General features: G+C 36.2%; 1 protein-coding gene across 1 annotated transcript in view; it reads right to left on the bottom strand.

Annotated features, from left to right (window-relative positions):
• The window catches only part of ADAM9 (ADAM metallopeptidase domain 9), a 101,591-nt gene that overhangs the window by 51,498 nt on the left and 34,617 nt on the right, over positions 1–15,476 (bottom strand). The window contains exons 10-12 of the mRNA XM_016210327.2: positions 14,964–15,045; positions 14,334–14,467; positions 4,122–4,293 (exon numbers count right to left, since the gene is read on the bottom strand). Coding sequence (XP_016065813.1) covers positions 4,122–4,293; positions 14,334–14,467; positions 14,964–15,045 — 388 coding nt within the window. The remainder of the gene's footprint in view (positions 1–4,121; positions 4,294–14,333; positions 14,468–14,963; positions 15,046–15,476) is intronic.

The raw sequence follows: 15,476 nt of genomic DNA, 5'->3' as shown, positions 1-15,476 counted from the left end.
CCAGCATTATCCTAATTCCAAAGCAAGATAAAGACATTACAAAGAGCCTAATCTCTGTGGCTCAGTGGTTGAATATTGAACTATGAACCAGGAAGTCATGGTTTGATTCCCAGTCAGGGCACATGCTCAGGTTGCAGGCTTGATCCCCAGTAGGGGGCATGCAGAAGGCAGCAGATAAATGACTCCATCTCATCACTGATGTTTCTATCTCTCCCTCTCCCTTCCTCTCTCTGAAATCAATAAAAACATATGTATTTTTTAATATCTTTATTGATTTCAGAGAGAAGAAGGGAGAGGGAGAGAGAGAGACAGAAACGTCAATGATGAGAGAGAGTCATTGATCGGCTGCCGCCTGCACGGCCCCCACCAGGGATCGAGCCTGCAACCCAGGCACGTGCCCCGACTGGGAATCGAACCATGATCTCCTGGATCATAGGTCAATGCTCAAGAGCTGAGCCACTCCCAGCCAGGCTAAAAACATATTTTTTTAAACAAAAAAGACTCTACAAAGAAAGAAAATTACAGGCCAATATCCCTGATGAACACAGATGCTGATGAACAAAATGTCAGCAAATCACATCCAGCAATACATTAAAAAGAACATACACCATGACCAAGTGGGACTTATTCTAAAGATGGAAGTCTTATTCGCAAATCAATAAATGTGATACATCACATAAACAAAATGAAAGATAAAAATCACATGATCATATAAATAGATGCAGAAAAAACATTCAACAAAATCCAGTACCCATTTTTGATAAAAACTCTCAGCAAAGTGGGAATAGAGGGATCATTCCTCAACATAATAAAGGCCATATATGACAAACCTACAGCCAACATCATACTCAATGGGCAAAAACTAAAAGCATTTCCCTTAAGAACAGGAACAAAACAAGGATGTCTGCTTTCACCACTCTTATTCAACATAATACTGGAAATCCTAGCCACAGCAATCAGAGAAGAAGAAAAAAATCAAGGCATCCAAATTGGAAAGGAGGAAGTAAAATTATCATTATTTGCAGATCACACGATATTGTACACAGCAAAAAAGACTCCACCAAAAAACTACTAGATTTAATAAATGAATTCGGTAAAGGAGCAGGATACAAAATTAACATCTAAAAATCGATGGCATTTCTATACACCAATAATGAACTCTCAATAAGAGTAACTAAAAAACAACCCCATTTACTACTGTAACAACAAAAATAAGATACCTAGGAATAAACTTAACCAAGGAAGTAAAAGACCTGTACTCGGAAAATTATAAGACATTGGAAAAAGAAATAGAGGAAGATACAAAGAAGTGGAAGCATATACCATGTTCATGGATTAGAAGAATTAACATCATTATAATAGCCATCCTACCTAAAGTAATCTACAGATTCATCATAATCCCCATTAAAATACCAATGGCATACTTCACAGATCTAGAACAAATACTCCAAAAATTCATATGGAATAAAAAAAGACCCCAAATAGCCACAGCAATCTTGAGAAAGAAGAATAAAATTGGAGGGATCACAAGTGAGTTCTACCAAACAGTCAAAGAATACTACTATCAAACTATACTACAATTCAAAATATCAAACTATATTACAAAACCATTGTTATCAAAACAGTCTGGTACTGGCACAAGAACAGGCATATAGATCAATGAAACAGAACAGAGAACCCAGAAATTGACCCACTCCATTAGGTCAATTAATATTTGAAACAGGACACAAGAACATACAATGGAGTAAAGACAGTCTCTTGGACAAATGGTGCTGGGAAAATTGGACAGGCACATGCAGAAAGATCAAACTACACTACCAATTTAGACCATCCACAAGAATAAACTCAAATGGATAAAAGACTTAAATGTAAGTCGTGAGACCATAAAAATCCCAGAAGAAAACACAGGCAGTAAAATCTCAGACATCTCACTTAGCAGAATTTTCACCAATACATATCCTAGGGCAAGAGAAACAAAGGAAAAAATAAACAAATGGGACTACATCAAACTAAAAGCTTCTGCACAGTAAAAGAAACCATCATCAAAATGAAAAAGGAACCTACTGTATGGGAGAGCATATTACCTATTGATACATCTGATAAGGGGTTAATTTCCAAAATATATAAGGAACTCATACAACAACAAAAGGAAGACAATCCAATTTAAAAAATGGGCAAAGGACCTGAATAAACACTCCTCCAAAGAGGACATACAGATGGCCAATAGACCATGAAAAAATGCTCAACATCACTAATCATCAGAGAGATGCAAATTAAAACCACAATGAGGTATCACCTCACACCTGTCAGAATGTCTACCATCAACAAATCAACAAACTACAAGCGCTGGCGAGGGTGTGGAGAAAAGGGAGCCCTAGTACACTGCTGGTGGGAATGCAGACTGGTGCAGCCACTATGGGAAACAGTATGGAGGTTCCTCAAAAAACTAAAAATGGAGCTGCCTTTTGAACCACTGACCCCACTTCTAGGAATATATTTTAAGAATCTTGAAATACCAGTCAGAAAGAATATATGCACCCCTATGTTCATAGCAGCACAATTTACAACAGCTAAGATCCGGAAAGAGCCCAAGTGCCCAACAGTAGATGAGTGGATAAAAAAGATGTGGTACATTTACAAAATGGAATACCATGCAGTTGTAAAAAGGACCTCTTACCCTTTGAGACAGCATGGATGGACCTAGAGAGTTATTATGCTAAGTGAAATAAGCCAGAGAAAAACAAGTATCACATGATCTCACTTATTTATGGAATCTAATGAACAAAATAAATTGACCAACAAAATAAATCTAGAGACATGGAGACATGGAACAGGCTGACATATCTCAGAGGAGTGGGGTGGGGGACAGGAAGAGATTATCGAACAATTTATATACCTCTACGCATAGCCTATGGACACAGACAATAGTGTGGTGAAGGCTTGGGGTGAGGTAGGGGCTGGGAAGAGGGGGGGAAAGAGGAGAGAAATGGGGGACATCTGTAATTCTGTCAACAATAAAAATATACTTTTTTAAAAAATAAATTTTTTTTAAAAACATACAATATGTAAGGATAAAGAACTGAGAATGTCTGGAAAGGAGAAGGGTTTGGTCATCCTAACAGCGTAATGTTAATTTAGAAATTAAACATATGTTTAGAAATTAAACATATCTTATTAAACATATCTTATTTTCCTCCTTTGAAAATAAGAAAATAAAAAATATCAATTTGTTTGGGTTACTATTTATAGGATTTTAAACATGTAAAACATTGAGGATTATGCCATGTAAAACAATGAAAAGTCCCTGACATGAAGCAACAGTGTGATAAAGACCGAACACAATTTCATCATAAAATATACACAGCCTTTCTAGAACGTGAAGTCTTCTGGCAAAGCCAGGTGTGGTCAGGTAAGGACGAAGAAGAACTTGTGGAAAAGACTGAGAATTTAGTGAAGCTTACACACAAATGAACAAATTTCTTTAAAATTTAATGCTAGGCCTAGGAGGAAAGAGCCTGAGTAGGTCATTTGAAGAGGAGAATGGCTAAGATATAGAACAATAATAATAAAGATGAGCATGGGCTTATGGCAATACGGGTAGGCAACAGGTGTGACAAAGCCACAGATTAGTAGGTAAACTAGAGGTTAATGAAGAGAGAATATTAATTTTAGTACCAACAACTTTGCTAATGAAGGACTCTGGAGAATGGGTCAGCTTCAATTTATTATTAAAATGAGTTCGACTGAATAAATATTTCTGCAATGGCAGTGCCAGCATGTAAAAGCTTGTAAGTACAGAGCCAACTGAAAAATCAATTCATTCTTTAAAACAAATAAATGACACAATAACCATAACAGAAACGGTAGAACCTAGGAAAAATACACAAGAATAAACATGGTGCTTTCCTTGACATCAAAACAGTTGACACCATTAGTTATATTCTGGGAAGGAGAAGATGACCATTCCCAGGAACATGTCTCCACAAGCAAAATGCCAATCCTCTTTTTGCCACTAAATTTTACTCTAGCTCTCACGCCAGAGTTGCACACAGCAAGCTATTTTATTTTTTTGCAAACTCTTGAGGTAATTTAACAAAGCAAAAATCAAAAATTAAACTGACCTTTGGAGTACCACAGTCACACTCTTCCCCGGGGTCCACCAATTTATTACCACAGAAAGGAGCACTATAGGCTTCATCAGGCTTTGGAATATTAAGAAGGCAGTTTCCTCCTTTATTTAAAGTTAACTTCTCAAAATCCTCTGCACTGCAACTGCTAAAGTTCCTGGAACCTCTATAATAAACATCGAAAAAAGCTCATGTCATAGCAATTATTCATTTAGAAAATTTTTAAGTCATGTCTTCAACCAACAAGAAATGAATATTAAAACAGCAGAAAATAAGCTAACCAAAATAGAGAGAAATGAGAATTATTATCTATTTCTAATAAATATAAAACATTATTTCACTTATTATATAATACTATTTGGGTTACAATATATTATACCTCCATGAAAAAATCTTCCAAACAATCACATTGAAATACAAAATCATAAATCTCATCAGAAGAGACCTTAAAAATTATCTAGTCCTATCCAGAGTTAGGTTGCATTTTATCTTCTACAATAAAAGGTCTTCATATATTTGGAGGTTGCTATATGTCTCCCCAGTCTTCTTTTCACTCTGCAGGATAACATTCACATGTTCCCCTCACTATCACTGTCTAGGATGCACTACAGCAGTCAAGAAGCAGAATGCACAGTGCAGAATTTCAGCTACAGTTTGAGGTTTAAATGCCTTTTAGGATAAATCTTGAGAACAATGGCTCATACTCTGAAGGCTAGATGGGCTTCTAGAAACTGTCCAACTTGAGCTGTCTATGTGAGATTTAAACAAAAGCAATTTTGATGTGTTCTACATTTTGAGGGGTTTTTAATTATTGTTTTACTCAATAACTATAAAATATTTTCATATAATCTCACTGGCTATTTTTACTTTTGAAGACTAGTGGGGAAAACACCCATATATACAACAAGAATCTCTGAGAAACTCAAGTCACCCTAAAATTTTATCAGGGGAATTTGGTGCCCTGAAAGAATCTCTTTTTCATCAGTTTGAGCAATGTTGCCAAAAGTAGCAGTGTGAATAAAAACTGTTGCATTATAGTTTGGGGGGAAGCATTCCTATCTATGTTGAGTCTTTGTACATTCCAGGAATCTAAGAAACAGAGCCTTTCTGTGAAACTTCGTCCCCTGGGTATACAGTTTACACTCTTCTTTGCTAACTGCCCCAAAATCTCCAGGGAAGTAGATAGACCTGGCTCTAGGCTCATGGGAATGGAAGGCAGTCTGCCTAGAACATTTTGGTACTGTTAACTACTCCTTAACAGAAGGTCTTTGAATGTGGGAAGTTGAGGGATTTTAACAGAATGACTGGCAGAGAAGGAACGTAAATGGTCAATTGTCTATTAAAAAAGGAAGAGACAATATTTTGACTCACACAGAAAGAAAAGGCATGGCACAAGATTTTTTACAATAACACTACTTGTTTTCCATATTATTCTTTTTCTTGCTACTCTCTGTTTAAGAATAATGTGAGGAGTCTTTTTGTACAATATCATTCATTCAACAAATACAGGGATGGGCAAAAGTAGGTTTACAGTTGTAATACAAATAAATAATACAATAATAAATAATAATACAAGAATAAACTCTGTGTTTCATGTACTCACAACTGTAAACCTACTTTTGCTCACCCCTGTATTTGTTAAACATCTCTTATGTTCAAGGCACTCTTCTCAGTTAAGGGATAAAAAAAACAGTACATAAAGTGGACATAAATCCCCACTCTGTGAAGGTGACATTCTAGTGAGTGAGACCATAAACATAATAAGTAAATTCGATAGTGTATTAGAAGATAAGTGCCATTGGGGAGAAAAGTGAAGAGGTGAAGGGGATGACCTGTATAGGGGGAGAAGCAACTGCAATTTTTAAGAGTAGTCAGGACAGGCATTTCCAACATTGCGACGACTGAATTGAAACTGGCTATCTGGGGCAGGGAAATATGACAGGGAGAAGGTATAGCAAGTACAAAAATGCTAAGGTAGAAGCCCACCTGGCATGCTCAAGGGAACATAAAGAAGCCAGAAGGGTTGGAGTGGAGTGAGTCAGTGAAAGAGTAAGTAATGTGCAACCCATCAGCACAAGTGGGAATAGGTCATTGTAAGAAACTGACTTTTTACTATGAGGGAAAAAAGAGACTGGGGAGAGGGAGAAGGGAGAGACTGACACAATGGAAAGTGTTGGGCAGGAGCGACTTGATCTGAATCGGGTCACCATGGTTACTGTGTTAACCAGGAAGACCATGCAGAAGGCTACTGCAGAATCCCACTTAACAGGTGATGACAGACCAGCGCAACAGCAGTGGAAGCAGTAAGAAGTGTTTGGATTATTTATATCTTTTAAAGAAACAGCCATTAAGAAAAATGTGACAAAAACAGCAGCTCAGATTTTTGTCCTGAACTGCTAGTAGGAAAAAGTTATCATTACTGACATGGGGAAGACTGTGGGTGGAGCAGGTGTTAGGAGAGACAAACAGGAATTTGAGTCTAACAGACATCAAGTGGAAATGTGAAACGAGTAAGTAATAATTGTTTGACAAAGATGACTTCAGTTAAACAGAGGTTTATAATTTCTTTTTATCTCCTATTGTTGACCTTTATGTGGTTAGTATAGTGCCTGCCATGTAGGACATAATCAGTAATGTTTTCTATAAGAGTATATTAATCAGCCAATAGCCACAGGAATTTTGAAGACATATGTGTATTCCTACACTTGAGTCTCTAATTGTAATCTATACAAATCCACCATTTCTAAACGAATATAAGAGTGCAATAAGACTTCTAGATACAAAATAAACATACAAAGCCAATTTTATCTTTATATAAAGAATTAGAAAATGAATTTTCAAAAGATTATTTACAATAGCATTTGAAAATATAAAGTATAGGAATAACACTAACAAAAGAAATTTAAATCTCTATAGAGAAAAAATATATATATTTTTAATCCTTACCCAAGGATATGTTTATTGATTTTAGAGAGAGAGAAAGGGGGGAAGAGGGAGAGCAACAGAGTGTGAGAGAGAAACATTGACCAGTTGCCTCCCATACTCGCCCTGACTAGGGATTGAACCTGGAGCCTAGGCAGGTACCCTGAGCCAAAATCAAACCCACAACCTTTTGGTGTATGGGACTAGGCTCCAAACAAATGAGCCACCCAGCAGGGCAGAAAATAAATATATACTTTAATAAGGAGAATTAAAGAGGATCATGGACTTGAAGACTCCATACTGAAAATATGTTAATTTTTCACCAAACTAATCTAGAGATTTAATAGAAAACCAATCAAATCCCCAAAAAGACTTTTTTGTGGAACTTGATAAGCTAATTTTAAAATTTGCATAGAAAGCCACAAAGAGCCAAAACACTTTATTTTTTCCAATTTTACTTTATCTTTTTATTAAATTTATTGGAGTGACATTGGTTAATAGGATCATATATGTTTCAAGTATACATTTTTATGATACATATCTGTATATTGGATTGTGTGCCTACCACCCAAAGTCAAATCATCTTTCATGTCCATATATTTGGCCCCCTTTACCCTTTACTACCCTCCCATCCCCCTTCCTTCACTCCCTTCTACTCTCTCTAAATCAATGGGAAAAATATCCTTGGGTAAAGATTAACAAAAAATAATAATAACAACAACTGGGGAGAAACTGACCAGTGTCTTCACACACACGCAAAAATCCAATGGCCCATAAATATGAATAGGCAATCTGACCTAATCTAATCTCATGGGTAACCAGGAAAATGCAAAGTAAAAGCACAATAAAATGCCACTACATACCCAACTTATTACTGAAGTTTAAAGTGGATAATATCAATTGTTGGTGAGGTAGGTAGTAGGCACTTATTGTACCCCATGGCACATCTCTTCCACCCACCTTTGATTTCAGCAGTTATGATGGACAGTGCCCCACAACTCCTCCCTTTTACGTTTTTTTTCCTCAGGTGCAACTCAAAAGTACAGGGAAATTAAAATCCCAGGTGGCAACCATCAAACCAAAGAAAGATGGAAGCAACAAAAATGAAAATGTACTGCAGCTACCTACATCAGAATGCAGAAACATCACAAACACAATGACAACTTTAAAAAGCCACATCAACAGGAAACATACTGTACACGGTAGTCCCCCCTTATCATTTCAAGACCCCCAGTAGGTGCCTGAAACTGAATAGTTCTGAACTCCACGTATACTAAATTTTTTCCTACACATACATACCTATGATGTTTAATTTCTAAATTAAGCACAATAAGAGATTAAAAACAATAACTAATAATAAAATGGAACAGTTATACCAATATGCTGTAATAAAAGCTATGTGAATGTGGTCTTCCTTTCTCTCAAAATATCTTATTGCACTGCACTCACCCTTCTCATGATGATGTGAGATGATACAACGCCTACGTGATGAGATGAAGTGGATACGCTGGGCAAAGGGATGATTCACATCCCAGGCAGGATGGAACAGGATAGTGTGAGATTTCATCAAGTTACTCAGAACAGTGAAAATTTAAAACTTATGAATTGTTTATTTCTAGAATTTTCTATTTAATATTTTTGCACCGTCGTTGACTTTGGGTAACTGAAACAGCAGAAAGCAAAACCACAGAAAGAGAAACTGCAGATAAGGGGGACTACTGTAATTCTGTTTATTAACTCTAATCTATTCTATAATTAGAGCTCAAAAACTAAAGTAATTAGGAATACACAAGTGGCAAAACTGTAAAGAAAAGCAAGGAAATTGTTATCATAAAAATCAGGGTAATGGTTAACTTTAGGGGCAAAGGTATGAAAGGGAAAATCACAAAAGGGATTTCTGAGAACTGCTACGTGACTGGCCTTGGGTGGCTACACAAGTGTTCACTTTATAAAAATGTATTCAGCTCTACATCTGTTTAGCTAGATTCTCTGTAAGTTTTATTTTTCACTATAAAAATGTTTTCATATATCACAAGTTGTACCAGAATAAGACTCAGCAAGAGTTATCCATGGTGCTTCCCTTCCTGCAGCTAGGTTCAGTGGAGTCGAGTAAACCAGAAGGGTTTTCGGACTGAGAAATCCTTTAGAAAAATAAAAAGATGGCTTTGCTCAACCTGATGGGGGTGTCAGAGATCAGAAAGCTGGCATGGGTCATAGCTTTGATTGGAAGCAATCATCAATAAGAAAACAGAATCAAAGATAAAGGTCACAGAGTAAGAGGCAAACTTAGGGTGCAGAGCAGGCTTTCTCTGATTAACAAACAAACAAAACACATACACACAAGACTATGCAACAGAAAACACCACCATTAATAAATCTAAGAAATGTATTGCTAACTGGTGGAGCAAGTAAGTCCATTTCATCTAGGAATAGTCAAGAGCCATCCATCTAATGAGGCCCACCAAATCTTAAATTGTCGATCCAACACTATCTGTACTATGCCTAGTCTGTCCCTGTTCAAAGTGGGAGTTAGTGCAAGGTACTCTCCAGGACAGTTTACATTTTCCTTAAGAGAAGCAGGTTCCCCTTCATTCAGTAGTGAAAGTCTCACTTATGCTCTTTTTTGGAAGGTAGAAAACCTCTCACTCTCCAAAACTTAGTATTTCTAGATATAGAAATTAATGTGCCTTCATTAGAAGTCTTTTTAGACCAAGCCATTACATGTACAGCCTCAGACCACAGCCTCAAAGAATCTCTGTGTTTGCTACGGACCCAATGTTAGCCAACCGTTTCTAAAGTGATTCTGTACTAACCCCTAGAGCAATGAAATTCTGATATTTCATTCCTTGCACAATTTCACCTAGTCCCAACTGTCTCTTTAATACCTTCTAACTTAATACCATGCTTGAGCCATGCCCCATTTCAACCCTGTAAGCCCAACATATTTCTGTTTCATATACAAAAGAACAAATAAAGAAAGAAGCTCAAGTGGTAAACATTTGCAAACAGTAAATGCTTACACTTATCTAATACTTACAAGCTATCTCTCTGCCCCAGAAGATAAGTAAAGTATAAACAGGACATTCTTCTTTTTTGTCCTTGTTAATTTTAACTTACTACACTAACTTAAAACTATTATTACAAGATCAATAAAATATGTAGAAGCTCACATACTACCTTGCTACTCAATCTTGTCTTTAAAAATGTCACTTTACTAATTCGTAGTTTTCGACTATGAATTCATTGATATGATTATGCATTTGCTTTAATATTGTGCAATCCCAAAACATCTTAACACCTAGTATGAAACACCTTCTTCAGGAGTCTTCTCTTTCAATATTATCTTCACTATTGTCACAAAATTATTCTTCCAAATTGACTTTAAATTGTTTTTGTCAACTTCCAGAATGAAAGGAACATATAAATATCTGGAATTTGATAGAAATTGCATTAAATTTAAGAATTTACCTGAAGAAGACAGATATATTTCCAATATTTAGTCATCTCATAAAAGAACACTGCCTTTACCAAAATTACATATTCTGTCAGTAAACTTCTGTTGTGTTCTTTAACAAGTCCTACATATTTCCTATTAAGTGGATGCTGAGATACCTTGAATTTTGAACAAATAAAACAGGTTTTATCCCTCACATTTCTCAAAATGGTTATAACTGGTTTATTGGGAATCTGTTTATTTTATATATTTATAACTATATTTCTAATACTATTTAATTGATTCCCTTGCTGTTCAAAACTAGACAATCATATCATTTGAGCTGCTCCCCTTTTCAAATATTTATTCCTAAATCTTTTCCTTATTCAATGCAAGAACTGAAACTTCCAAAACAAGATAAAGTAATAGGACTGGCAAATCTTATCCCCATCTGTCTCCACTGTGCTCCACGCTTAGTGGGGATTGACTTATATGGACTGTAGCCAATTAAACACAGCCAATAAGAGGCACTGGCAGAGGCAAGAAGTCGGTAGGAGAATAAGGCCGATTAACTTCTCTGGATCCCTCTCCATCAGGTCACCCTATGTTGGCAGTTTCCCTCTATTTCAACTCCTACAGGGTCAGTCTCTCCTATAGCTACCATTTCTCTCTCCAAGGGCCAATTACATTCCCTCTCTTTATGTCTTCTATATCCCTACAAGGTTATATTTTTAAGTTAGCCAAAAAAAACTTCTTTGCAGCTCTTCTCTAGGGAAAATGGTAGATCACCTGATATTTGATATCATCTTATATTCATGTTTGTTTGAATATGCAGTAAATTTTAAATGTAATACTCACAATACCATTACCTTCCAAATACTTTATAATAACTTTGGACTTCAGGTATCTTCTTTGACACAAGGTTTACTTACGAGAGCGTTTTAAAATTATCAACTCATTTAGAGAGTTTTGTTATTAATATCTAGTTTTATCAATCTCTGGTCAAAGAATGAGACCTGCCCTGTTTCTGCTTTTTGGAAATTATGTCTGTTTTTGGGACAATATATGGTCAACGGGACACCTGAAATGAAGGTTTATGTTCTGTTTCTGCATAGTTACAGTTTTATCTATTAAATCAACCATACTAATATTTATTAAATCTCTATAATCTTGAGGACTTATCAGAACTTTAACACCATAATTTGCAGCCCAATATTTGGATTTTTGCAGCTTGAGCTCTGAAGCTGCTTTCAAAGCATAACTCTGAAACCACCCACAGAGCAAGCAGCACTCCTTGTGTTGATTGTATTGTTTGCTAAACCATACTCCTTGCATCACTGCTAAATAATACTCCCTGTACTGTAATTGTGTGATCAGAAAACAGCCCTGGCGAGTTTTGCTCAGTGGTTAGAGGGTCGGCCAGTGGACTAAAGGGTTGGGGGTTCAATTCCAGCCAAGGGCACTTACCTCTGTTGCAGGCTCTATCCCCCGTTCAGGAGGCAACCAACTGATGTGTCTTTCTCATGTCAATGTTTCTTTTTCTTTGTCTCTCCCCCTCCCTTCCATTTTCTCTTAAAAAAATCAATGGAAAAAATATCCTCAGGTGAGGATTAACAAAAAAAAAAAAAAGAAAGACAGAAAACAGCCTTTTTGGACTATAGGCCTGGGTAGAAACTAGGATGTTCATAAATGCTTAATCATATATTACCTATTGTTCTCATCTCAAACCCCACTTACTTGACCACTGAGTCAGCTAACCATTGAAAGTACAGTTGCCCTGACCAATCAGAAAACAAACAATGCAAGTCTACAGTCTTGTTCCCCTGGCAACCCATCTTTGATCGCCAGCTCCTTACAATTTTTGTCTTTATAAGCCTTGCCTTATCCCACCCATTTTGGAAAATATTTTTGGTTCATACTGAGGGCTAGCTACGTTTCCTGGTCTGCAAATCATTATCCAAATAAACTTTTAATTTTTCAAAAAAAGCTTCCTCCAGACTTTTGCTTACATATTATATGTGTTTCGTTTATGTAATCTGTCAATGATTAAGAAAGAGATTTTAAAATTTTCTCTAAATATGGGACCATTTTCCCTTAAGGTGCTTTTCATATTATATATTTTAATAATATAAAATAAACAACTATGACAAATGTTTGTTAATGATTACATATCTCACAAATAAAAAGTAATCATTTTTGCCTTATTTTGAGTCTCTTTGCTGCAGGTATGTTTCCTGTATATAATTACAGTGGTTTGTGGCCTATTATTGATGTATTTATTATGTTAAGCCTTTGTCTTCCCCCATTAAAATGTAAACTGTATAAAGGACAAGTCTTTATCTAATTCACTGAGATATTCCGAGTGCCTAAAACAAAGGCTGGCACATAGTGCTCAACAAATATTTGATGAGTGAATGAAGTATAGGTCCACTCTTCACTGCTTCATACCATTTTAAATTCCACTATAGCACTGTATCATGACATTCCTTCCTCTGAACACTCCTTTCATTACTCTGTTTTATCTTGTTGTTAATTATTTATTTCTTATTCCCTGAATCTATGTCTTCCTCAACTTCACTGCCAGATAAAGCAAACACTAAATTTACTTCTCTTTCCTACAGAAAATCTTTTACAAGCATGACTTTCCTTGTGAATATAACTACATTTCTTTTAGTATAGTTTTTTCATAAGTGCTATTCTAATTCTTCCATACCTATTTTTCAGCCTAGTATTTGCTCAAAAACAGATAAATTCTGCAGTAAATCCTGCCTTTATACCAGGATGCAATTATAATGATATTCTCACATCTAAAGATAAAGCGCTGGCTAACAGTTTTTATACTTTCGGTGCCCCAGGTGCTGAGGAAACTAGGAAAAGGAGTAAATCCTTGGAGCCGTGGGTATTCCCCACATGACATCTTCATCTGTGTTTCTTAACAGTGAACATCTTTCATATCTAATTTTTCCTCTGGCTCAGCTTCTATTCCACATACGCACTGTGGTTACGTCCAGCTCTCTGCTTAGCACAACTGCCTACTAAATTAGGATGGAACCTTGTACCTCATGACAACCCTGCATCAAAAGGAAGCCCAAGAATTCAATGGTTCCTTTTCACTCTTAGAGCCTCAACTGCAATTATTTTTGAACCATGGCAAAGGAAGGGGTTCACAGGCACGGGACTCAGACTTCCTGATTTCAAATCTCAGCTTCACCACTTCCTTAGATGTATGACCTGTTTCCTCATCAGCAGAGATAACAAAGCACCTACATCTCATTAGGTTGTTGAGTATTAAGTGATTAATACCTTTTAAGTGCTTAGAACAGTGCCTGATATACAAAGAGTTCAGTAACTGTTAACTCTTCTTTCTCCTTCTCTGTCTTGCCTCCCACCTTTATCTACAAAATTGGAGATGTTAGAAGGACTATGTCAGGATTTCTTCTACTTACAGTGACAATGCAGTGCTTTCTCCAGGGGTTTATGAGTAAATTCTTCATACAGTCCTTCAATCTCTATTCCAACCTGCACTGAATCTAGCAGAAACCCTTCCCTAATTTCTAATACAGGTGTAAATTTTTCCATGTTCTTATATCTTTTGGTCTGTCAATTGGTTTAAAGAAGAGTGTAGCTACATACTTGTGCCTACATAAATGTTTCTTGCTGAAAGCTCTATGGAATTATTTATTCAATTAAAGAACAGACTTGTCACTGGTGAATCATGTAATTAATTTCAGGGGGGCCAGGAATATTTTTTCCTATTTTTTCAACATGGACGTGAGTATAACCCAGAGAGTTTAAGAAACGCTGATCTAAAAACCATATTAAAAATAATAAGAAAGAATTCAATTACTCACGACGCTCCTGAATTCATGATGCAGCTCTTTGCTCCACAAATACAATTTCTCCCATCATCATGATTCATTCCAAGGTTATGACCCAACTCATGAGCCACAATGGATGCAAATGTCTCCACCGTAATTTGCCCAAACTGTTCAAATACAAGAAGGTATTAATTAGGTTTCTGAGCAAAAAGAATACATTTTGTTTCTAAGGTTATTTTTTTCTCAAAAGGAAATTTATCACTACAATGTTGACGGCCTATATGATAAATCAAGCATCCAACATCAGTCCCTGTACATTTCAGTCTAATAAGAAACTCGTGTGACTCAACACTGATGATGAAGACAGACCTTTTAAGCAACAGATCAAATACTTCAGTACCAATATATTATTCTGGTTCTATTTTAATTTTCTTAAATAGAGTATTTCCTCGTCCATAAAAAGTGAGGAGCTAACAAACACATAATAAATATTAAAATACTTAATCCAGTCTCTAGAGAAACAACCCATCTGCCATTTCTACATTGTCCCTCTTAATACCCAAAATATAGCTTTAAGGACTAGGGATGAAGTAGAAAGTCAATAAATGCTTGATACTCTGCTAATGAAGATGGCCAAAGGCGAACATCAAGAACAAAATATACCACATTAATCCCGCCTGCGTGGCTCCTTGAACACACTGTTCCCACAAATGCCATTCCCGCGGTCCCACCAAAACCTTTCTTCCTAAATGAAAAGAAAAGGTGAAAGTCATAAAAAGTGCTTGGGGGAAAAAGAAACACATTGCTCCTATATCTGTAGGTGATCTTAAACTGGACTGATAGAACCTACAAAAACTGGAAGAAATGGCAAAGTGAAATAGCATTTTAAAGTTAGAATACAATAAAGTCTTCTCTCTTTTATTATAAGAGAATGAGATTAATATTACAAATTCACTTTTAGAAAAATGAAGATACATTTTAGATACCAAACCAAATTTTTTCTACCTTCTAATAAAAAATATCCCTAAAAAGCATTATATTTATTTATTCAAAAATTCTAGTGAGAGGTAAGAAACTCAATGAACATGTGCACATGGAGACTGCAGGGCAGGGGACACAGGGAACAGAAAGGTCACAGTGGCCTCCATATGGTTCCTCACTTGTACCTTAGGACCT

This window comes from Miniopterus natalensis, chromosome 2 (genome assembly GCF_054644295.1).
Source record: "Miniopterus natalensis isolate mMinNat1 chromosome 2, mMinNat1.hap1, whole genome shotgun sequence".
NCBI lineage: Eukaryota > Metazoa > Chordata > Mammalia > Chiroptera > Miniopteridae > Miniopterus > Miniopterus natalensis.
This window is presented reverse-complemented; position numbering and strand designations above follow the sequence as displayed.